This window comes from Mytilus californianus, unplaced genomic scaffold, assembly GCF_021869535.1.
Source record: "Mytilus californianus isolate M0D057914Y unplaced genomic scaffold, xbMytCali1.0.p SCAF_7, whole genome shotgun sequence".
NCBI lineage: Eukaryota > Metazoa > Mollusca > Bivalvia > Mytilida > Mytilidae > Mytilus > Mytilus californianus.
In genome coordinates, this window is record NW_026262723.1 from 76,994,146 (window position 1) to 77,020,746 (window position 26,601).

Genomic DNA, 26,601 nt, shown 5'->3' on the forward strand with positions numbered 1-26,601 from the left:
AAAATGAATTTATTTCAAATATATATTCTTATTCTTTGTCATGTATATTAATACTGTGCATTATTGCATATAATGATTGATGACCGATTGCTGGTCACAATAGTTCACTCTAAAATAGTTTTATGCACCCTTGAAATTTTGCACCTTAAAACATTTCTGGGGAGAACACTGTTTCATGATTGAGGCGAAGACTACACAATTTTGACCGCTTGTCCGGATTGCATGATCAGGATCGTGAAAAAGCTCTAAAACATGAATTTGTGAAATTTTTTTTCCAAGGGAGACAAGATGAACGTCCAGTCAATATTGGTGTTTCTTATGACTACGTTATTAACCCAATCAAAATCTATGTTTCACATGTTTATTGGGAATGAAAAACATGTAATCTTGAAACAGTCTTGTTTCTCAGGGATTTCCATGACCTGTTATATGATGTCCCCTGCCTGCCACCTTTAAATTATCTTCTGCCATTGTTAAATAATTGGGCTATGGTTGAAATGTTTGGTCAAAATTTGTTTTCATTTCTCTAGCCACCACCATTTTTATCAGCAATTATAATCTAAAGTGTCCTCCTGATTACTGTTTTAAAGCCCTAAGGGACAGTTTGCACCAAAATCTTTTCCTACTACTAGTTTTATGTTTCTAAACAAAGTTTTGCAAATAGTTGCTAGTCCTAATAAAATTTTACAAGTCTGGGGCATCGGACTAGGGCTTCCAAAACGGTGGTATTTGCCGGACAAGTCCGGTAAATTATATAAATGTCAGACTTGTTGTGCCAAGGCTGAAACGGACATTTTCACATTGTTCAGGGAAAAAAAATAAGTTTATGCGATCTTTTTGACCTGACCTTTTGCCTTAAACATGTTAAACAGCCTCACATATCAATTCATATAAGTGACATGATGAATAAGTACTATCAAAACAAACCCTACATTAATACCCTCTCATTACAATCAAGGTTAATTAATTAGTTCTCTGACAGCTGATTTTACCTGTTCAGGCTACAGGTAAATATTTTGTACTGGACAGTGATCAGTCGATTAAAAGTTATTTTCTTAAATTTCAGCGGTTTCCATCTAATTTATTTAGTCAACAAGATTCAGAATACCAGAAAACGTATTTAAATATGATTTGATGAAAATTTAAAAAGGTAGTAATAAAGGTTTTAAGTGAAAAATCATCAGAACCACGTTGTTTGAACTAGTACACTCATGTGCATGTGTGCAGGTGTTAGATTTAATTATGCATCCCAATTTTCAAAAATGCCAAAAAATATCATTGATACCTTTATCTAACGTTCATTTCAAGTATTTTCCTGTAGAAATAATGCGGAATGAGCTACTTAAACTCAATTATTTTTGTTAATTGTGCTTTGTAAACGTACACAGGTTTTACATATCCGTCCATGGTCCGTGTTTTACCATTGTCAAGTCAACATCCGGTATTAGGAAAATGTACTTTTTAAAAACGAAAGTGAAGTTATTGACAGCGTAATTTTGCACAAATAAAGAGTCTTAGGCAGATATTAGTACGCTGATGTTGCACACTTCCAATGGTGCACTGTCAATTTAACAGTGAACGCCAGAACATCAAATTTATATTAAAAATCAAGTCAAATACCGTTTTTGTGTCAATAATAATTTATATGATGCCCAACTGATTACTATGGTTGCCTTTTGTTACTAAGTCTTAAGGGATTAAATCAGGATAAGACACACAAAAAAATGTCCAGCTAGCTCAAATATTTTTTGGAAGCCCTGCATCAGACTGGTGGCTAACAGTGCAGACTGGAGGGATATCAGACTAATGACCCTAATCAGGTAGACACACCTGACAGGAGAAAACATTGATTAAGATATATAAAATTACTAAATTACTAAATGCTATTACTGTACATAGGTTTAACAAGTCGAACATGTGCTGTTATTGACTTATTTAATCCGCATCTCCCTTTTTAAATGAGTACAAGATTAGACTTAATTTTGAAACAGAACATAATTGCATGCCAAATAATACAAGCTTAACAATTATCAATCAAATTAAATCATATTACAAGTGTAAAAGTAAAGACACTAACATTAACTGCAACTTGATAATCTGAAGAAATTTTGTAGTTTACAATAAAATATTACGTATGGTTTACATTCAGAATTGAAAGATGCATGTTGCATTGTCTTTTACTTTGGCATTTGCAAGTTTAGGTTGTAATAACCATTTTAGTTTAATTATTGCCCTCCACAAGTCTTGAACAATACATTAGTCTATTCACTATTCCTTATAATGAAATGAAGGAATAAAATCATTTCATTCACAACACTAGGGTTTTTGTCTGGTGAAAGTTCCTCCATGGTAAAATTTTCATCCATGGAGATCCCTGTTATATTGTTATTATGAGGTCTTATTGAGTTAGTGTACTTACTTTTCACAGCTGCCGATGCATCCTTTATGACAAAAGTTATTTTTGTTAATACTATTCCTTATAAACTTTTATCAAATTATAAAAAAAAAATCAATGATTAGACTTAATTTTGAAACAGAGCATAATTGCATGCTAAATAATACAAGCTTAACAATTATCAATCAAATTAAATCATATTACAAGTGTAAAAGTAAAGACACTAACATTAACTGCAACTTAATAATCTGAAGAAATTTCTCGGAGTTCGGTATTTTTGTGATTTTACTTTTTATTATTTTTTTTATTTGGACAAAATAAAAGCTTACCTGTATGCATGACTGAGTTTTTTTAGCACACAATGAACTCATGGTTTTGTCATATTTTGAAAAGGGACTGACACTGATGGCTGAAATATCTCAAAAGGATTTCTTTCATCTTATTTGGTTTTTATTATGCCCACGCCGTAGCTGGACCTTGTCCTCATTTACCTGAATCATTGATATTGTTAAGTTTATGTGATATTTTAGTAAACTCTTCATATAACAGACTTTCAACAAAATTCAATATTGATAAGTAAAGCAGGCAAGACATTTCAGTGTGCTCACGCTTGTCAATTTTGTGCTGTTACAACACTGATTAACAGCATTGGGAGAGTTGAGCACTCACAAATTTGTTAAATTCTGCCACATTCTTTATATGCCTTGTCCCAAGCTAGGAATATGTAGTCCAGTGGTTTTGTCTGGTTGCTGTCTGCCATATTTATTTTTCTATTATTGTTCTAGTATAAATCATAACTTTAGTTATCTCTTATTAATTGTTTCACATGCATGACACGTAGTCACATTGGGATGATTTCATAAATGATTTCAGAAGCTGTTTTAATTTTTTCAGTTGATTTTGAGCCAATATATAAAAAGGACTAGAGAGAACAACATGACAGGAAACAGTTCACATTTAAAGGTAAGAAAATCAATGTTTACTTCACTTTACTTTTGTTTTGCCTGCGATGAAAGTCTCAGAAGGCGAGACATAGGTATAGCTTTTCCAGCGACGTCATCGGCCTAAAAAATTGTTAAGTTTTCTGCTAAAGTTATTTTGATAAGAACTACTTGTGATAGATCAATGATATTTTGTATGAAGTTGCATTACTATCAATACATATCAATTTGAAGACTATTTTGAGGTCATGGTCAAGTGACTTTGAATTAATTACCAATTTTCAATGTTAAGTTTCTGCTTAAGTTAGTTTGATAGGAACAACTTACAATAGACAACAATACATGTATGTTCTATAAAGTTACATTACTGTCTGTACATCTCAGTTTGTTGACCATTTTTCTGCCCTACCCACTTTTTCTGAATTTAATGCCGACAGGTGAGACATATCTCTGTGTCAATAGTTTGTTATTGTATCAATTTATGTATTATATGAGTACTTGTTTAGATAGATATTCAGTTATTTGTGACCATCAACTTAAACAGTTGTGGTGCTCTATCCTGGGTAAGTGCACTCTTTGACAACAACTAAGCGTCTGTCGAGGCTGAACAGGTGTCTTGCAGTTTTTCACTTAATCCAATGAATTTTATTAACATATATGCAATGCTATCTCCTATTGAAATCATCAATATTTTCAGATTTTTTAGGACTTGAATAGTCTTGCGCTCACGACACACAACTCATTAACATTAATTGCTTTTAACTAAAAAATAATATTTTGATTGTATGAAAGTTGTGATTGCTTCATAATAGTGACAACTTTGTGTTGCAGGTTCATTAAAGTCATTGTAAAACTTTATACCAAATAATCAGTTGTGTGAAACATCTGCTAGCCAACTCGCCAAAGGGAAGTACCCAGTAATCTTGTATGGGTTTAACTCATTGTTGAAGGCCGTGGGGTGACCTATAATTGTTAACTTCTACGCCATTTGGTGTCTGGTGAAGAGTTGTCTCATTGGCAATCATACCACATCTTCTTATTTTTATAGTATTTGGAAAGCGCTTATATTCCTTGGGAAGTCACTGACATGGTGACTGATATTTTCCAGACCAGTTGAAGTGCAAATATTATCATTTGATTTTACCTTTCGCTACTGCTTATAACTATTCTTAGTCATTAAATATAAAGGATGTTAAATAGACATGGGAAATGTAGATAAAACACATGTACAGGGCCAAGAAAAGTCAAACTATTTTTTATGCCCCAGCCGTAGCGGAAGGGGCATTAAGTTTTACCCTTGTCCGTCTGTACGTACGTCCCAAAATTGGTTTCAGTTCTCTAACTTGAGTTTGCCTCAACCAAATGTTATGAAACTTATAAACAATGCTTATTACCACAAAATAGAGATCAAGACTGAATTTTGGTAGCGTCACTTAAACCATTCTCGAGTTATGCCCCTTTATAAATGGAAAAAAAATGCAAAATTTTTAGTTTCTGTTCTCTAACTTAAGTTTGCCTCAACCAATTGTTATGAAACTTATGCACAATGCTTTTTACCACAAAACACAGATCAAGTTGAATTTTGGTGGCGTTACTTTAATCATTATCGAGTTATGCCCTTTATAAATCGAAAAATTGCAAAATTTTTAGTTTCCATTCTGTAACTTAAGTTTGCCCCAACTAAACATTATGAAACCTTTACACAATACTTATTACCACAAAACTCAGATCAAGTACAAATTTGCATACCATCACTTTTGTTGTTCTTGAGTTATGTCACTTTATAATGTTGTATGCAAGCAGAGGCATCATCACATTCTCCATCTTTTTATACGTCCGCAAAAAAAATTTGCGGTTGTATATTGGTATGGGGTGCAATCAACAGTTTTTTTCTATGGCGTCATATTTTGAGGGACCATGCATAAGTGACCCTTAGTGGTGGAATGGTTAATAAAAATACTTGTATAAAACTAGATATCACTGGAATCAGAATTTTCTCTAGTTTATAATGAAATAAAAATAAAGTGTACTTTTAATATAATAAAAAAGTTCTTTTCAGAGAACATGGGGGGGGGGGGGGGGGGGGGGAAATTGCCTAATCTGAACATAAAAAACCTGAAATCAGGTCATGTGCATACCCATGTAGACATGATACACGCACATTTCACATAATCAAAACTGTATGAAATTCATAGGTTTTTACCTGGCCTTTCAAAAAAATCTCGCTTCAGGGTACGGTTTCCTGCTTCGATAAGAGCTACAGTGGCTGCAAATAAGTTTTCAATTTTCACTGCCAAAAAAACAGGATGTTTACAGTGTTGTCTCCCCTCAAAACATGTATATTTAATCTAATTTTTAAGATTATTTTAATCATTCAACCTGTTTTAATTGAAAGCTAATTAACTAATTTTTACAATCAAATACAAAAAACATGATACTTTTTCACCAATTAAGTAAATAAAAAGGGATTTCCCTCCATGGTTATTTTTAGTCGGGGAATAACCCCTAGTTTTTTATACGAAACTGTTTATAGCATCCATGACGTTGGCGTCATTGTCGTCGTCCGGCGTCTTCGTCCTGCGTCATCGTCCGAAGATACATTGGTTTTCGCACAATAACTTTAGTTTAAGTGAATGGATCTCTATGAAATTTTACCATAGGTTTCAATACCACAAAAGAAAGGTTGGGATTGATTTTGGGGGTTATGGTACCAACAGTTAAGGAATTATGGGCCAAAAAGGGGCCAAAAATAAGCATTTTTGTAACTTCCAGACAATAACTTGTGTGTTAGCGTATGGATCGCTCTGACATTGTACCATAAGGTTCCATATCACAAAGGGAATGCTGGGATTGATTTTGGGGGTAATTGCCTCAAAATTTTAGGAATTAGGGGCCAAAAAAGGCAAAAAACAAGCATTTTTCTAGTTTCATGACAATAACTTGTGTGTAAGTGTATGGATCTTTATGAAATTGTACTGCAAGGTTCCATATCACAAAGGGAAAGCTGGGTTTGAGTTTGGGGGTAATTGCCCTAAACGTTTAGGAATTTGGGGCCAAAAAGGGGCCAAAAAACAAGCATTTTTAGCTCACCTGGCCCAAAGGCGTCGTCTGAATGGAATGAAACCAAACATGGCATGACTATTCCTTATGAGGTGCTGACCAAATGTTGTTACTTTGCAGTTGGTCCATCATCCAAGATGGCCGCCAGCAGGGGACTTAGTTTAACATAGGACCCTTGGGAAATACATACTAATGTCTTCTTTTAGAGAACCACTGAATGGAATGGAACCAAACATGGCATGAATGTTCCTTATGAGGTGCTGACCAAGTGTTGCTACTTTGTTGCCGATTTACTGTTCAAGATGGCCACCAGGATATTTGATTAAATAACGGGACCAATATTAAACCAAATTTGGCCTCAATCATAATTTGGGTATCTGTTATGATTTTTATCTATCTTTACATGATTTCTAAAACCAAAGTAGAGTCAGGTGAGCTACACAGGCTCTCGAGACCCTCTAGTTCTAGTTTCCAGACAATAACTTGTGTTCAAGTGTATGGATCTCTCTGAAATTGTACTGCAAGGTACCATACCACAAAGGGAAGGCTGGGATTGAGTTTGGGGGTGATGAATCATAAGGAATCATAAGGGGGTTCAAAAAATATGGGTTGGGATTTTTTTTTTATTTTAAGACTTTTATGATGTATTCAGATTGGTAATTATGGTTGCAAACTCCATTGGAAATTTGAATTGAGATTATGACCATATCTTGAGGGAAAGAATTTTTTTTTGGAAAAGGGGGGGGGGGGAGGTGAAAAAAAAAATTAGGGGGGGAGGGGGGTAAAAAAGAAATTGTGGGGGCAATTAAGATTTCAGAAATTAAAAAGAAAATTTCTTCAAATATTATTTCTTTTTGCAAAAAAAAAAGGGGGGGTGGGGGTCAATACGCAACAGCATAGTGTATTTCACAAAAGCAAAAAGAAAAGGGGGGTAAATGTTTTTTTTTTTTTGGGGGGGGGTTCAATTTCGCAACAGCATAGTGTATTGCACAAAAGCAAAAAATTGAATATAAATTCAAATCATATAACCAATTCTAAGTTCTTTAACTACAGTTATTCGGTGTCAGAAACCTATTATGTGTCAAATATTTAATTACAATCCAAATTCAGACCTGTATCAAGCGCAAATATTGTGTCCATTTTTGCCCCAACTGTTCAGGGTTGGACCTCTGCGGTCGTATCCAGCTGCGCTCAGCGAAGCATTTTATATAACCTATAATAACCTATAATATGAAATCAAACAGACCTAGAAAAATTCAGATGCATGAGTTCGCTATCTATTTACATCTATATTTATGTTTATATTGGGTTATATGACCTTCGGCAGTCTTCGGAGGTCATATCGATGGTCAATTAGAAGACGTCTTAACAAAAATACACATGAAATGTTGATACATATTATCGAGTCCATGCATTGTTAAATTGTTTATTTTAGACTTTTTGTAATTTGGATATACATTTAAGTAACTTATAAATCAAATATGAGAATATGAGTCAAATTGGTGAACATAGATTTGACAGCTAATGCTCCTTTAAATTCATTAAACTAATATTTTTAAATTTTTAAGTCTTGAAAGGACAAAACCTGCAAGATTGTTATCGAGAAAAAACTATTGCTTCAAAATTCATATGTTCTTATGATACACCTTATATAATTGACTTGATCAATTAACAAAATAACCTTCTAGTATTCTAGGTTTAAGGTGCTGTTTGGCTATCAAAATAACAACTAGTAGTAATTTTCTTGCAGTGGTGAAATATATTGATCAATTGTATTTGAATTTCCCATGTCAGCCTGGATTCAACTGGTTCTCTTTATGAATGTACTTACTTCTCTTGAAGATATAGATCCACTAATTTGGGCCTGGTCAGAAAGAACATACAAAAAAGTAGTACATATTTTAAACAAAATAGTTCCTATGCATAGCTGTAACTTTGTCAATAAGTAAAATATTTGGATAAATTTGGTATCAAATAAAATCTTAAGGACTTGGGATCACTGTAGGACCCTTGTTGAAAGATTATTTTAAATAATAAAAAAAATATAAGAAATTATAATAGGAGGCACTTTTGCCCTGTTGTTCAGATCGGAAGTACCTGTTTTTGTACTACCAAACTTCCGGGAACCAGTGTGCTCTAATATGCAATTAAAGGTATGTTGAACTTTCAGCACAATTTAGGCTAAGGTATAGTTTTGACACGAAATGGCTGCCACTTTATTTGAACTTAAGACAAAGTAGCCATTAATCCTTGAAATTGCAGAATTTAACATAGAAAGCAATGGTGCTATGAATTAGTGGTTTTATTCCTGAAGTATGCTTAGATGCAGAATCAGTACCCCCCCCCCACAAAAAAAAATAGCTGCTACATATAAGACTTCAAAATTTAGCATCAGGTTCATTGTGTCTTTACTTTATTACGAAAATTTCAGTTTAAAGAAATTAAACAGAGATAATCTTACTCTGATGGCAGTTGATGGTTTGGATGTAGAATTAAGAACTGCTGAGCCTAAGATGTAAATATAATGACCTATTAAAATGACCAGTTTTGGCTTTCCTTGCTGTTAATTGAAAATTGGAAAAAATACATTGGAAGTTCTGATCTTTCCAGTTTTTGTCTTGCAGTTGCGTGGTTAATACACATTTTGATTAATAGGTAAAGCATTCAATGTAAAAAAAAAAAAATGAAACAAGAATTATGTAGACCATTGCATATACACTATATAATAAAGTGCTGTAACTCTTGAATATTTTATCAATAGATTTTAATTTTTTCCCTGCAACTAATAATTGTTGGAGTTGGCACTTGTACAGCACACTTTAAAATATTTAAAGGGCTGTAATATACAATTTAAGACAATTGTTAATTTGGAAGAATAACATTTAGATGGAGCCATGAAAAAATGTATCATATCATTTTTCGTGTAATGGCAAATGCATGTGCAGTTCAGTTATTTTTGGAGAAGAATACTGATATCAAGGGAAATCAATAACCATCTTCCTCCCTAGAATTATCCAAATCTTTGATTTTGAAAATCCAGCACTCACATATTTGTTGTACTCTGTCTTTGAATAAAGACTTTTAAAAAGGACAACTACAATTATAATATCATGTATGATGAAAGGAGAGACCAGAAATTGAAATTACTGATTACTTCCCTATAAATTGTAGATACATTTCTTTAAAATGTCTTATATAATGCTATTATATATAATGAATTGTTGATTTTTAAATAGAATTTAAATATATATAATGAATATGACAGGAAGGAAAGCTTGCAGTCTGTACATTGTTAAATACATTTGAATTTAACTTCCTTGTTTTCATATAGTGAACATTGTCAATATTGTTGTGGTAGATGTATTTGAAGGTCAATATTTGCTCTAAAATGCATGAAATGTAAGTTTTATAAACTATCATATAAATAGACAAAATGTGAAAGAATATTTGTTAAATGCAAAAAAAAAGTGACAAAGTTTGGTATCTTGCAACCATGACAACCGCTTCTTTTTACAAGAGTGCTGTTAAACAAATAAAAATGTACATGGTCTTTTATATTTTCATGCCCTTCCCATGGTAGTAGATGGTCAATATGTTTTTGGTCTGTGCCTCCTCCCGACTGTTATTCTGTCTTTCCCTTTTTCCTTTTGTCTCTGGCGTCTCTCATATCAGGTTGAAGTTTTTGGTAAGGGTAGTTTTTGATGAAGTTGTAGTCACATCAACTTGAAACTAAGTACACATGTACACATTTTGCCTATGAGCCCTCGGAGAGTTGTTGCAAGGGTTCTTTAACAGGCTGAGAGAAAAGCAATCTTCATACATGAGGCATCTGATTTAGAGTCCCCAATCTGACTGGGCTTGACGGTGTATTATATATCCTGCATAGCTGAACAGACGGCCCACTTCATCAAGGGTTTTACTACTAGACAGGTCCAGGAATTACCATATTTCTATACCCTTTAGGCGTAAATAGAAGAAGATATGTGTTACACATCAATAAGACATCAACTTGAACTTAACACAAGAAAAAGCATTTACATATGGTTGTAAACAATATACAATTGCATTTAACTTACTATTCATCAAGCTTGAAATAGTATCATGTCTTAGAGATACTTCATAGTAATGCACAGTAAAAAACTATCTTAATTTGTATGACCCACCCTTAATGCTTAAATGAAATTGATAAGAAATACTGAAACGGAATATTTTAAAACCAACAAAATCTACATTTTGTTTCTAATCTTGATCTACATGCATGACATGTAAATCAGCAGTGGATTGCAGAATATTAAATCCTATCAGAACCTTGCAGTAACCAGTTAATTTACTGTAGAAAGCATTAAATTTCAAAATGAACAAAATAAACAGGTTTCTTCCGAAACCAAAGTTCACCTGTCCTTTAACAACTGTTTTATAGTAGGTGGTATAATTAATTACATACAAAAAGTAAAAAAAAGAAGCATAAGTTAGATAAATCATATGCAGTAAGAAATGAAATGGTATGCAGTGGGTATTAATGTGCAGCTATTTATAACTTTGCGATGAGTTCGTTATCTCTGTCATGATGGGGGTTTGATGAGGAGGAAAAAAACATGGATGTGATTTTAGTACCTCCATATAGTGTATAGGGGGTTATGGTGGTTAATATTACACAATGGAAATGATTGGTAAGTTAATTAAATTTTTCTCTGGCAGGTGCTTGTTTCATTGATCTAATGTAGTTATTTCTGGATTTACTGAAATACCTGCAAGATAATGCTGTAAATCATTCATTTCTGAAATAAACTGAAATCAATTTGCAAAGCCAATGATGATAACTAAGTCTTACTATTATTTTTTTGTAACATTTTACAGCTTTCTGTGTCAGATTGCTAAATAATCTTTTTCTATATTGTAAAAATAGTTTGGTTTGATTTAAGGAGATTTTGTTTTGTTTTTCTGTCATTATTTTTTGTAAGGTTATAAAGGTCTGCTAAAAAGGTGCTGGTATTATGGTATATCTAATAATGAGGATAATTTAAGAAAAGTGCTGGGATGGCAAATGTAAGTGACACCTATTGTTGGTCTATTTCACCTACTGTGAATTTCAATACCGTAGTTTGTAAAATTGACCTAGGTATAAAGATAGAGTTAGCCATTGTTATTTCATAGTGTCTGTCCCTACTCATGTGCCTGCAATTCAGTTGTTGTTTGTTGCTGTCTGTTATATTTCTTTTTCGTATTTTGTTTTGTTATAAATTAAGCTGTTGGTTTTTAGATTGAATTATTTTTCATTTGTAATGTCTGGCCTTGTATAGCAGACTATGGGGTATTGATTTTGCTCATTATTGAAGGCTATACGATTACCTTTGATTGCTTAAATCTGCATCATTTGGACTCTGTTGGAGGGTTGTCTCATTGGCATTCATACCACATCTCCTTATTTTGTATTTAAACATTTGAAAACCACTAGCCACTCATAGCGAACTTAAGCAGCTTAGCTTGAATGATTTTTCTTTGATTTCTCTTAAATAAGTAAATTCTAATCAACAGGACCAATATGGCTACCTTTACAATATGTAGAACATTGAAGTAAACCAGTTTTTCTCTGAAATGCTATTTAAACCAAACACCAACAAGAAAGTCATCTGTTGGTTTCTTTTTTATTTTTAAATACAATATGATTTGCAAACCAATATGATCATCACTATGACTTAAAATAGATTTTAATTTCTGCTAATGATATTCTGATGTATGGAAATCAGGTTAGATAATCTCACATGACATTACTAGCAGTTGTTCAAATTTGTAATAATAAAATACCAAGCAGATTCTTATAAAATAAGTTTTTGATCAATTTTTAAAGATATCCCATGATCTAAGTCAGCCGAGAAGTACAGCATGTTGGGAGAAAAGTAGATAATGACAAATACTAGTGACACATATTGTTTTTCCCTGTCTACAGTGTCCAGAGTTGTGTATTTTATAATTTGCAGAATCTTATCTTTGCCTCAACTTAGGCCTGATGTTTTCAGTGGCAGTGGCGTCAACAATTTGTTATAGCATGTGGTTATGTCAGTTTAAGAGAACCACTAATGGTTTTTACCATGATATTTGGTATGCAGTTAAAGTAGCATTGGCATATCTCATTTCCTTGAGATTATATGCTCTGCCCCTTCAGTCATGGTCTATTGACTTTGAAACTTTTGCGTAACTGTTATAAATGTTAAAAGTTTTAGAATAGGTCAGTTTGTTTGGGACAAGATAACTAAGCAAAACTCATTCTGTATGTGACTTTCAACAATGAACAAAATCCATACCATATAAAAGCTATAAAAGGCCCCATCGGGAATAAATTGGAAACAATTCAAAAGGATAAACAAATGGCCTTTATGATCATGTAAGGCTATTCTTATCCTATTTTTCATTCTTTTACTGACTTAAGCTAAACTGTTATCTTTCGAATAATTCTTATGCCCAGCCTACAATAATAGAGGGGCTTTATGTTGGTTTGTTCCTTATCCATTTTTCGTCGCGAAAGGGGAGACATAGGTGTTGCTTTTCCAGCAGCGTCGTTGGAGGTGTCAATGATGGGTAAGTTTTCTGCTTAAGTCAGTTTGATAGGAACCACTTTTTTATAAAGTTGCATTACTATCAATACATAACAGTTTGACGACTATTTTGAGGAACTGCACCCTAGGTCATGGTCCAGCAACTTTCAGTTAGTAAGCAAATTTCAATGTTAATTTTTCTGCTGGAGTTAGTTTGCTAGGAACTTCTTGTGATAGATCAATGATATTTTCTATAAAGTTGCATTACTATCAGCACATATCAATTTGACAACTATTTCGAGGCCCTGCTCCCTAGTTCATGGTCCAGTGACTTTGAATTAATTGGCAATGTTGCTGTCCATCAGATTGTCTTTTTCTAAATTATCTCTGTGTCAACAGTTTATTTTGTATTTGGTCATTTACTTGAAACTTTGTACACATGTTTATAAATATACAATATTAGGTCAATTTCAGAAAAATATAAACTTTTTTGTATGAGGCTGATAAATTGGGAAGGGCGAGGTTTTACCGAGCCCTTTCCCAGTTTTGTGCTGAATACAAAAAGTTTATATTTTTCTGACATTGACCTAATATTGTTTTTATAGTACAACTTAAATTAATACATTGATAGCTTTTTAAATTGTAACACAAATTTCAAACTTATTTTCATCCCTTTATGAACCCCTGATTGTGGAAAAAGTGATCCATGATGAAATTGACATTGCACAAAATATAGCTGTGTTACTATATTTAGGACATAAACACAACTAGTTGCAGTATAAAGATTGATTGGTTGTTGCTTGCTTAACTTCAAGTGGCAATTAATTCATGCTCTATTCAAGTGGCAATGAATTCATGCAATATTCAAGTGGCAATGAATTCATGCAATATTCAAGTGGCAATGAATTCATGCAATATTCAAGTGGCAATGAATTCATGCAATATTCAAGTGGCAATCAATTCATGCAATATTTAAGTGGCAATCAATTCATGCAATATTCAAGTGGCAATCAATTCATGCAATATTCAAGTGGCAATCAATTCATGCAATATTCAAGAAGAAAAAACTGTAAACAATCAAAATAAATTAGGTAGATTCTGGTTGGTAGGTCATACGGGATATGAAGGGTGGGAAATTTTGACTGCCTTTGGAATAAGGGTATTCACTGCCTGTCAGAAGAAGACCCAAGATTTCCATATTTCTATACTCTAGTCACCTTTGTGGTGATGTTTATAATGATGTGACTTTTAAAAATATATGCCAAGTTAGGGTTTTTATATAAATTTTGCAATTCACTAAACAATGAAATTGTGATCACATCACCTTGAAACTTAGTACACATGTTTTATTAGGTTGTGAAATTTTTAAAATGTATACCAAATACGGATTTTGACCCAGATTTCACAGTTGATTGTAATGGGATAGTCCAAGGAGGACATAGTGTCCTATGGACACATATTCTTGTTTAACCTACTGTAATAAAGTGATGTAGATTTTGGATGCATTCAAGTGTTTTTGTCAACTTAATGGCGACATTGTGACCTATATATCAGTACTGTAATTGAATTTTACTTCCATGGCTGTAGGAATCATTCATTAGATACAGGAGATAATTGAGGGTACAATATATGCTTTTTGTTATGTATGATATCATGAAAATTAGACTTGACTCATCATTTTCTGAACGATGCTTCACAATTGTATCTGCTTTGTCTAGTCACCATTATTTCATTGCAAAAGTAAAAAAAAGGATTGTTAGATATGAGTCTTTTCTAATATGTTATGATATAAATTAATTAAGACATTGATATTGTTTCTCCACAGAACTTTAAATCCGCCAATAATGATGAGTCCCTGAATGCGCCTGAAAAAATCCTTAGTGAGAACCCTGAGCTTTATTTGTAAATGACTATAATGGAAAATCATTGAAAAGTGTCAAAAGATTACAGAAAGTAAAAATTCTACCATCTTGACCATGACCAAGTTTTTTAGAAACCAACACATTTTTGGGAATTTAATATAAAATGATGTATAGAAACGATTAAATTCTTTTAATACTACCTCAGTACGTGCAAGTGTAAGCATAGATGACTAAATTGTGAGCTCTAGAAGAATCTTGCTCATCTAGAATATGATTTTGGCAATGTCCTTATATATTACATCACTAGTTAGACAATTAACATGTCTGTCATGATATAACAATAACAATAGTGTTTTGTTTTTGTTTTTCCAGATATAGCTGCAGCAGTTTCCTTGCCTCAAGTCAGTGTTGGTAAGTGGGTTTTTTTGGGCCGTTTTATATACTGTGGATTCATTTATTTTTGTGGGTACTATTTTTTGTGGATTGAGGAAAACTTGCATTTTCATGAATATGTGATTTGTGGTTTTGCCAAAGTCTGCTTACAACCCTACAGAAATTTTTTAATTCATTGACCATTTAAATTCGTGGTTCACCTGTTCCCACAAAATACATGAAAGTTTGTATCCCAAAAATATTAACGAATCCACAGTGTATGTTCATGACTGCATAATTTTTATCTCCCCCTACTAATAAAAATGTCAGAGAGAGGCATATATAGTTTCCCTTTGACTCTCTGTCTTATGTTTCACATAGGGTACAAAGTTTTTCCTGCTAGCCCTTACTATGATTTTTCAGCTAGAACTTATATTATGGAAGGTGTTAGAATTATAGTACAAATACTGGCAATAAGATTGTGATATTATCAGGATTTTGATTTTTGACAAACTTTCTTTAAAGATAAGATGATGAACTTTGTCAATTCTTTGTGAAAATATGCTTGCAGGGTACATGGTTTGTCCGCCTTAGTCCTTTTACAACTTTAGTTATTACATAATGAAGCAAAATGCATTGAGGATGACTTTTTGTGGAGCCTGCACCCTCTGTCGCAGAAAGCTAGACATAGGGATAGTGATCCGTCGGTGTTAACTAATGACTTAAAAGCTTTATATTTAAGAAGGTGGAAGACCTGGATGCTTCATACTTTGTATATAGATGCCTTATGTTATGCAGTTTCCGTCTGTCATATGTCCATTGTCCTTGACCTCATTTTCATGGTTCAGTGACTACTTGAAAAAAAAGTTAAGAAATTTTTGTAATGTTAATTTCTTTCTTATTATGAGTAAAAGGATAACAATATTTAGTATGTGCGTACCTTACAAGGTCCTCATGCCTGTCAGACAGTTTTCATCTGACCTCGACCTCATTTCATGGATCAGTGAACAAGGTTAAGTTTTCGTGGTCAAGTCCATATATCAGATACTATAAGCAATAGGTCTACTATATTTGGTGTATGGAATGATTGTAAGGTGTACATGTATGTCTGGCATGGTTCATATGACCTTGACCTCATTTTCATGGTTCATTGGTCAATGTTTAGTTTTCCTGGTTAAGTTTGTTTCTTAGAAACTATAAGCAATTGGTCAACTATATCTGGTGTATTGAATGATTGTAAGGTGTACATGAATTTCCCATTTTGTTTATCTGACCTTGACCTCATTTTCTTGGATAATGTTAAGTTTGTGTGATACTTGTAGTAAAGCTTTATATTTAGGACTATCAACATAAATTCAATGGTCAGTAAAGAAGGCGAGACATTTTAGTGTGTGCACTCTTGTGTTAAACTAAAAGCAATAGGTTAACTATATTTGTTGTATGGAATGATTGTAAGGTGTATCATGTCTGTCTGGCAGGTATCATCTGACTTTGATGTCATTTTCATGGTTCATTGGTCAATGTTAAGTTTTCATGGTTAAGTTAGTTTCTTTGATACTATAAGCAAAATGTCAACTATATTTAATGCATAGATTGATTGTAAGGTGTACATGTCTGTCTGGCATGGTTTATCTGACCTTGACCTCATTTTCATGGTTCATTGGTCAATGTTAAGTTTTCCTGGTTAAGTTCGTTTCTATGAAACTATAAGCAATAGGCCAACTATATTTGGTGTATGTAATGATTGTAAGGTGACCTCATTTTATTGGATCATGTTAAGTTTATGTGATAATTGTAGTAAAGCTTTATATTTAGGACTATCAACAGAAAATCAATGGTCAGTAAAGAAGGCGAGACATTTCTGTGTGTGCACTCTTGTCATATGATAAATAGAATTTTCAGTAAGTGTTTATACATTGGTCCCATATTCACTAAAAGTGGTTTAATAAATTGATATGGCACTTACCATGTACAATTTTAATTATAAACGTTCAGTTTAAGCTAACAAAAGGCAATAAGTTGTCTTAAAATGTAAGAATTAGAAAGACATAACTATCGTAGGTTCATCAATTATATTATGCCATTTCAAGTTAATTGTTCTTCAACCACACTGCTTATTACATTTCAAACTTGTGCTTGCTGTACTATACTCAAGCCTTCCACAGTGGCATCATCATCATCTTTGTCTTGTTTATACCTCTTTTGACCAAAAAATTTCTATATGTAATACAAAATAATTATTCCAGAATGAAAAGAATTTAGCGAAACTTAGAATAAAGCTATGACTACCCAAAGGAATACTGGAAATATCAAATGGAACCCTCTACATCTAAAAGTGTTCATATATCAGTTCATTAATTACGTAAATTTTACAAGCGCTGAGCTTCTTGCTGCCATATGCAAAGCTGATTTTAAATGATATCTGCCAATCTTTTTAATTGATTGTATAGTTCTCTGTATATAATGTTTTTTTTTTTCTTCCCCGTGTTGGGTTTAAAGCATTCATAATGAATTTTATTCCACAAGCACAGTGTTTTTAACTTATTAGTATGACCTTTTTATTTTGAAAAAGGCCCATGTTATAATGTTTTAAGGCTTTTTTGTTGTAAACATTTCTGCAGTATCTGCATTTAAGTGGTTCTATTTGTATATGATGTACACACGTTTGGTGGTAATCATGCCAAGTTTTTACAATGCTACTTGTTTTGTAATAGTTTACTATCTAACAAAGACAGTAATTATAGATATATTGTCAGAAACATCACTGCTTTTATTCTATCACTGTCGAGGTTTATGTTTTATTCTCTCAGTGTTATTTTTTAATGTAAATTTATAGAAGCAAATATCAGTTTTATAGTTTTAAGTTAAGAGTTGGTAAAGCATATGGTGTCAGGTATACTCAGTATTAGATGAACAGGTTTTGAAATGATTGGAAACCTATATTTATTCTGGTATTTTTAGCCTACATAATGGAAATCCAAATTAGAAAGTACATTGATTAATATAGACTAATAAATGAAAACATGTTTTCTACTGAAGCAGATCTTGGTTTCAACAAATCTTTTTTTTAGGCAGAAGAGAAATTTAAGTTTGCATCATAAATGAACTTTAATGGCTATCTTATTTCTTCCATTCTGTCTCAATCAGTCTCACATAGAGATTTGTCCTTTATATCAGGGTATTCCCGACTTTATGTATGATCTTCAGGGCCACAATTTACAAAGCATTCATGGCATTGGCTATTCTAAGACAATTTTTTCAGTTCTGTCTTAATCAGTCTCACATAGAGATTTGTCCTTTACATCACATCAGGGTATTCCTGAATTTATGTGTGATCTTGAGGGCCACAATTTACCTAGCATCCATGGCATTGGCTATCATAAGACAGTAAAATGCAGATCACTAATATAAAAGCAGGATTCATGCAGTTCTTACAATACATTATCAAATTAGTTAATCAGTTAATGGAATACACTATAATTAAAGCTGAAATGGAAATATTTAGATAATTTGTAGCAAGGCCATTGTCTGATGTCTAACTAATAAATATCTTATTTAATTAGACAGATGTATATTTTGGCCATACTACTGCATAAATACTTTCCAATTGTTTGTTCATGAATATTTTGGTAACAGTACGAATTACTTCAGTATAATATTAACAACATAGGTACAAGCTATTATCTTTGTTGAAGACAGAACCCAGTAGTAGTGAGATGGCATGATAAATAAGTTTTGACATATAGTAGATCCATTATGTTGTTTATATAATTATTTTAATTGGTCAAAAGTGTGCCTTCTCATTAACTTAGACGCTTTTCTTATCTTGTAATTTGTTATTTTAATGATCTAACAAATTACAATTTTATAAACTTGTGAAACATTAACTTATGATTTGTGCTGTATACTGTAAATAATTGTAATGGGATTTTCATGCCTCATAAATATCAGGATGCAGAATTTTCACAGAAATATGACAAGGATTTAATAAAAGCAATTATTTTGTTATAACATTTGTATCAGCTTTAAGCTTATGATAACATCTATTTACAATTGTATTTGGAATTTAGTTATCCTTAAAGCTAATTTTAAGGGAAACCCTTCGTATTGAACTCTTCCCCCACTTGCCCCCCCAAAAAATAAAATCTTTTTATTATCAACACAAAGTTATATTTGTAAAACCTTCCTTCTTAATCTATTGAGGTTATGTTCTATATGGAACAACCCCTAAGTGCCCTCTGAATTATGTATCAACTGTGTTTGATATTGAATAAAAAAAATTTGAATAATATTTTTTTCCAATATTATATCACCACAGTAGAAATGTATTATACAGATGACATGGACACTGACCTGAAACGACCTATTCTTGTTGTTTGTACAGTAGTATTTGATCTGAAAAGCAAAAATGCTGTTTATTACTCTGTTGCATTTCTGGTTCATTTGTTGGATTTATGGATTATCTGTGATGTCTTAGCATTGTTTATTTCTGTTTATATTGCTATATAGACTGAGGGTATTGACCTGTCAGGATTTTTTTTTCCAGTGAAGGTAATTTTGATCTGTTGATGTTTAAGACATGTAAGACTTATTATTACATACAGGTTTTGTCTAATATTCTATTTAAAAAAAAACAACAAAAAAAACAAGAGTTTAATATATCTATAGCAGTCAATACTTTCCAATGTAGTACATGTATTATGCATGAATATATTCAAGCCGTACATGGTGTGAATAAATGAGAGGAGTGTGTGTCTGTCTGACTTATGTTATATGGACTATAGACCTCAACATCATTTTCATGCTACAGTCTTCAGCCAGTATCAATTTCTATGATTAGGCCTGCTCCATGCTTCAGTCATCAGCCAGAATCAATTTCTATGATTAGGCCTGCTCCATGCTTCAGTCATCAGCCAGAATCAATTTCTATGATTAGGCCTGCTCCATGCTTCAGTCATCAGCCAGAATCAATTTCTATGATTAGGCCTGCTCCATGCTTCAGTCATCAGCCAGAATCAATTTCTATGATTAGGCCTGCTCCATGCTTCAGTCATCAGCCTGTATCAATTTCTATGATTAGGCCTGCTCCATGCTTTAGTCATCAGCCAGAATCAATTTCTATGATTAGGCCTGCTCCATGCTTCAGTCATCGGCCAGAATCAATTTCTATGATTAGGCCTGCTCCATGCTTCAGTCATCAGCCAGAATCAATTCCTATGATTAGGCCTGCTCCATGCTTCAGTCTGCAGACAGAATCAATTTCTATGATTAGGCCTGCTCCATGCTTCAGTTAATTATCAGCCAGAATCAATTTCTATGATTAGGCCTGCTCCATGCTTCAGTAATCAGCCAGAATCAATTTCCATAATTAGGCCTGCTCCATATAACTATATATGATTTGTTAGCAACACTTTGATTTGTTTTGATGAGTATATGTCTGCCTAAAGTATAAAATATGTTAATGACCTTATTTTCAGGTTCCAGTGGTCAGGTTTAGTTTTTATACAAATGCAAAAAAATTTTTGTGGTCGTATATTGGTATGACGTTGGCGTCGTCGTCGTCGTCGTCCTGCGTCGTCGTCCGAATACACATTGGTTTTCGCACTCTAACTTTAGTTTAAGTGAATGGATCTTTTTGAAATTTTACCATAAGGTTAAATACCACAAAAGAAAGGTTGGGATTGATTTTGGGGGTTATGGTACCAACAGTTAAGGAATTAGGGGCCAAAAAGGGGCCAAAAATAAGCATTTTCTAGTTTCCAGACAATAACTGTGGAACAGTGTATGGATCTCTCTGAAATTATACTACAAGTTTCCATACCACAAAGGGATGGTTAGGATTTGCTTTGGGGGGTTATGGCTCAAACCGTTTAGGAATTAGGGGCAAAAAAGGGGGAAAAACAAGGTTGTCCTGGTTAATGGACAAATACTTTAGTACAAAACATAATTTAAAGCAGTGTAAGGGAGATAAATCAAATACATTATTGAAATTATCTCCCTTACACTGCTTTTAAATTATGTATAAAGTAATGGTTAATGAACAATAAAGATAATTTAAAACAGTGTAAGGGAGGTAATCCAAATACAACGTTTTGGTTACTTCCCTTACACTGCTTTTAAATTATGTTTAAAGAAATGCATATTTATAAAGGAAGACCAGTAAAAATATCTGCAAATGTTGCATCATTTTATTTTACAAAAAAATCTATATGAAAGATTTGACACTATATTTTTAATTCTATTATAAAATAGATTAAGTTAGCACTATGGTAAAATTAAATGGGTAATTATGGTTGCCAACTCCATTGGAAATTTGAATTGAGATTATGACCATATCTTGAGGGAAAGAATTTTTTGGGGGAAAAAAGGGGGGGGGGGGGGTGATAAAAAGAAATTGTGGGGGGTCAATTTTTTCTCATTTCAGATTTCAGAAATTAAAAAGAATTATTCTTCAAATATTATTTTTTTTTCAAATTTCAAATATTGAAAAATTTCAAGAAGTAATCTTTAATTGCACAGTATGGCGCATTAGATTTGTAAAATCTTTGATCACATTTATTTATTTGTTATGCCGAATCTAACAGTGTATTTAGATTTTTAATTTTGGGTCCAGTTTTCAAAATAGTCTACATTAAGGTCCAAAGGGTCCAAAATTAAACTTTGTTTGATTTTAGCAAAAATTGAATATATGAGGTTCTTTGATATGCTGAATCTAAACATGTATTTAGATTTTTGATTTTTGGCCCAGTTTTCAAGTTGGTCCAAATTGGGGTCCAAAATTAAACTTTGTTTGATTTCAACAAAAATTGATTATATGGGGTTCTTTGATATGCTGAATCTAACCATGTATTTAGATTTTTTATTTGTGAACCCCGTTATCAAATTGGTTCATATTGAGGTCAAAAGGGTCCAAAATTAAACTTTGTTTGATTTCATCTAAAATTGAATTATTGGGGCTCTTTGATATTCCAAATCTAACCGTGTATTTAGATTTTTAATTTTGGGTCCTGTTTTTTAAATTGGTCTACATTAAGGTCCAAAGGGTCCAAAATTAAACTTAGTTTGATTTCAACAAAAATTGAATATATGGGGTTCTTTGATATGCTGAATCTAAACATGTATTTAGATTTTTGATTATGGGCCCAGTTTTCAAGTTGGTCCAAATTGGGGTCCAAAATTAAACTTTGTTTGATTTCAACAAAAATTGAATATATGAGGTTCTTTGATATGCTGAATCTAACCATGTATTTAGATTTTTTATTTGTAGGCCCCGCTATCAAATTTGTTCATATTGAGGTCAAAAGGGTCCAAAATTAAACTTTGTTTGATTTCATCAAAAATTGAATTATTGGGGTTCTTTGATATGCCAAATCTAACCGTGTTTTTAGATGTTTAATTTGGGTCCCTTTTTTAAATTGGTCTTCATTGAGGTCCAAAGGGTCCAAAATTAAACTTAGTTTGATTTTAACAAAAATTGAATTCTTGGGGTTCTTTGATATGCTGAATCTAAACATGTGTTTAGATTTTTGATTATAGGCCCAGTTTTCAAGTTGGTCTAAGTTGGGGTCCAAAATTAAACTTTTTTTGATTTCTACAAAAATTGAATATATGGGGTTCTTTGATATGCTGAAACTTACCATGAATTTAGATTTTTTATTTGTGGGCCCCGCTATCAAATTGGTTCATATTGAGGTCAAAAGGGTCCAAAATTAAACTTTGTTTGATTTCATCAAAAATTGAATTATTGGGGTTCTTTGATATTCCAAATCTAACCGTGTATTTAGATTTTTAATTTTAAGTCCTGTTTTTTAAATTGGTCTACATTAAGGTCCAAAGGGTCCAAAATTAAACTTAGTTTGATTTTAGCAAAAATTGATTTCTTGGGGTTCTTTGATATGCTGAATCTAAACATATGTTTAGATTTTTGATTATGGGCCCAGTTTTCAAGTTTGTCCAAGTTGGGGTCCAAAATTAAACTTTGTTTGATTTTAACAAAAATTGAATATATGGGGTTCTTTGATATGCTGAATCTAACCATGTATTTTGATTTTGGACATTGGACCATAATAGGTAAATTAAAAAAATTCAAGTTCTTAGACCACATTCTTTCTGTGTCAGAAACCTATGCTGTGTCAAATATTTAATAACAATCCAAATTCAGAGCTGTATCAAGCTTGAATGTTGTGTCCATACTTGCCCCAACTGTTCAGGGTTCGACCTCTGCGGTCGTATCAAGCTGCGCCCCAGCGAAGCATTTTATTTAGTTTTTATACGACCGCAAAAAAATGTTTGTGGTCGTATATTGGTATGACGTTGGCGTCGTCGTCGTCGTCCGAAGACACATTAGTTTTCGCACTCTAACTTTAGTTAAGTGAATGGATCTTTATCAAATTTTACCATAAGGTTCAATACCACAAAAGGAAGGTGGGGATTGATTTTGGGGGTTATGGTACCAACAGTTAAGGAATTAGGGGCAAAAAATAAGCATTTTTGTAACTTCCAGACATAACTTGTGTGTTAGTGTATGGATCTCTCTGACATTGTACCACAAGGTTCCATATCACAAAGGGAATGCTGGGATTGATTTTGGGGGTAATTTCCTCCAAATTTTAGGAATTAGGGGCCAAAAAGGGGCAAAAAACAAGCATTTTTCTAGTTTCATGACAATAACTTGTGTGTAAGTGTATGGACCTCTCTGACATTGTATCACAAGGTTCCATATCACAAAGGGAATGCTGGGATTGATTTTGGGGGTAGTTGCCTCCAAATTTTTGGAATTAGGGGCCAAAAAGGGTAAAAAACAAGCATTTTTCTTGTTTCATGACAATAACTTGTGTGTAAGTGTATGGATCTTTATGAAATTGTACTACAAGGTTCCATATCACAAAGGGAAAGCTGGAATTGAGTTTGGGGTAATTGTCCAAAAAGTTTAGGAATAAGGGGCCAAAAAGGGGCCAAAAATAAGCATTTTTCTAGTTTCCAGACAATAACTTGTGTTCAAGTGTATGGATCTCTCTGAAATTGTACTGCAAGGTACCATATTACAAAGGAAAGGCTGGGATTGATTTTGGGGGTAATTCCCTCAAAATTTTAGGAATTAGGGGCCATAAAAGGGCAAAAAAACAAGCATTTTTTTAGTTTCAGGACAATAACTTGTGTGTAAGTGTATGGATCTTTATGAAATTGTACTGCAAGGTTCCATATCACAAAGGGAAAGCTGGGTTTGAGTTTGGGGGTAATTGCCCTAAACGTTTAGGAATTTGGGGCCAAAAAGGGGCCAAAAAACAAGCATTTTTCTAGTTTCCAGACAATAACTTGAGTTCAAGTGTATGGATCTCTCTGAAATTGTACTGCAAGGTACCATACCACAAAGGGAAGGCTGGGATTGAGTTTGGCGGTGATGAATCATAAGGGGCTTCAAAAAAAATTTTTTTTTCTTTAAAATTTTCCATTTTAAATTGGTTATTTCTGATTTATATATAAAAGCAAATAATAATTATATGGTTTGAATAGGTAAATTAAAATTTTTTTAGTTCTTAGACCACTTTCATTCTGTGTCAGAAACCTATGCTGTGTCAAATATTTCATTACAATCCAAATTCAGTGCTGTATCTAGCTTGAATGTTGTGTCCATACTTGCCCCAACTGCTCGGGGTTCGACCTCTGCGGTCGTATCAAGCTGCGCCCCAGCGGAGCATTTTATTTATAATATATATTTCAGAAATTATACATGATAGGGTGATTTTTTTTTTATTAGTTCAAAACGTGTACATTTACATGAACAGGCAGTTTCTCTTGACCATGATCTCCGTTTGAACATTCATTTCCATCACCTTGAAGCAGGCAAAATTGTTTTGATATAATTAATTTCTCTTTTGAATTATTTTACATTTTTCATGGCAGGGCCTTTTATAGAGGACTATACAGTATGGTTTTTTTCGCATTGTTAAAGGTTGTGCAATTGCCTTTAATTGCTTACATCCATTCGTTTGAACTCCTGTAGATAGTTGTTTCATTGGCAATCAGTTTTTATACGACCGCAAAAAAAATTTTGTGGTCGTATATTGGTATGACGTTGGCGTAGTTGTCGTCGTCGTCCGGCGTCGTCCGAAGACACATTGGTTTTCGCACTCTAACTTTAGTTTAAGTGAATGGATCTTTATGAAATTTTACCACAAGGTTCAATACCACAAAAGGAAGGTTGGGATTGATTTTGGGGGTTATGGTAATAACAATAAAGGAATTAGGGGCCAAAAAGGGGCCAAAAATAAGCATTTTTGTAACTTCCAGACATAACTTGTGTGTTAGTGTATGGATCTTTCTGAAATTGTACTACAAGGTTCCATATCACTAAAGGAATGCTGGGATTGATTTTGGGGGTAATTGCCTCCAAATTTTAGGAATTAGGGGCCAAAAAGGGACCAAAAAACACATTTTTTTCTAGTTTCCAGACAATAACTTGTGTTCAAGTGTATGGATCTCTCTGAAATTGTACTGCAAGGTACCATACCACAAAGGGGAGGCTGGGATTGAGTTTGGGGGTGATGAATCATAATGGGGGTTCAAAAAATTTTGGGGGGGGATTTATTTTTTTTTCCTTTTTTTTGTTTCTTTTAAAATTTTCCATTTTAAGTTGGTTATTTCTGATTTATATTTAAAATCAAATAATAATGATATGGTAGGAGATACACACCAAACAGGATGTGTAAATTATTATATAATAAGTATTGTGCAATAGCAAGAAATTTTCAATTGCACAGTATTGCACAATAGCAAGAAATCTTCAATTGCACAGTATTGCGCAATAGCAAGAAATCTTCAATTGCACAGTATTGCGCAATAGCAAGAAATATCCAATAGCACAATATTGCGCAATAGCAAGAAATTGTCAATTGTACAGTATTGCGCAATAGCAAGAAATATTTAAAAGCACAGGATTGTGCAAAAGAAGATACTTCCTATAAATTGCTTATTTCTTGACCAATTTCAATGGGGTTTTATTCTTGATTTCATGGGGTTCTTTAATATGCTGAATCTAACCGTGTATTTAGTTTTTGAATTTTGGGCCCCGTTTTTAAATTGGTCCACATTGAGGTCCAAAGGGTCCAAAATTAAACTTTGTTTGATTTCATCAAAAATTGAATTATTGGGGTTCTTTGATATGCCGAATCTAACTGTGTATTTAGATTCTTAAATTTTGGTTCCGTTTTCAAATTGGTCTACATTAAGGTCCAAAGGGTCCAAAATTAAACTTAGTTTGATTTTAACAAAAATTGAATTCTTAGGGTTCTTTGATATGCTGAATCTAAACATGTATTTAGATTTTTGATTATGGGCCCAGTTTTCAAGTTGGTCCAAATCGGGGTCCAAAATTAAACTTTGTTTGATTTCAACAAAAATTGAATATATGGGGTTCTTTGATATGCTGAATCTAACCA

At 32.9% G+C, this 26,601-nt stretch overlaps 1 protein-coding gene across 3 annotated transcripts in view; it reads left to right on the forward strand.

The window, feature by feature from the left end:
* The window catches only part of LOC127709021 (myocardin-related transcription factor B-like), an 85,923-nt gene that overhangs the window by 4,881 nt on the left and 54,441 nt on the right, over positions 1–26,601 (forward strand). For 2 of the 3 annotated variants that reach the window (XM_052214293.1, XM_052214296.1), the window contains exons 1-2: positions 10,830–11,066; positions 15,164–15,202. In XM_052214293.1, the coding sequence (XP_052070253.1) occupies positions 11,054–11,066; positions 15,164–15,202 (52 nt within the window). In that variant the 5' untranslated portion in view covers positions 10,830–11,053. Of the gene's footprint in view, positions 1–3,289; positions 3,359–10,829; positions 11,067–15,163; positions 15,203–26,601 lie in introns of those variants that run through there. The other variant, XM_052214295.1, reaches the window with a different exon arrangement.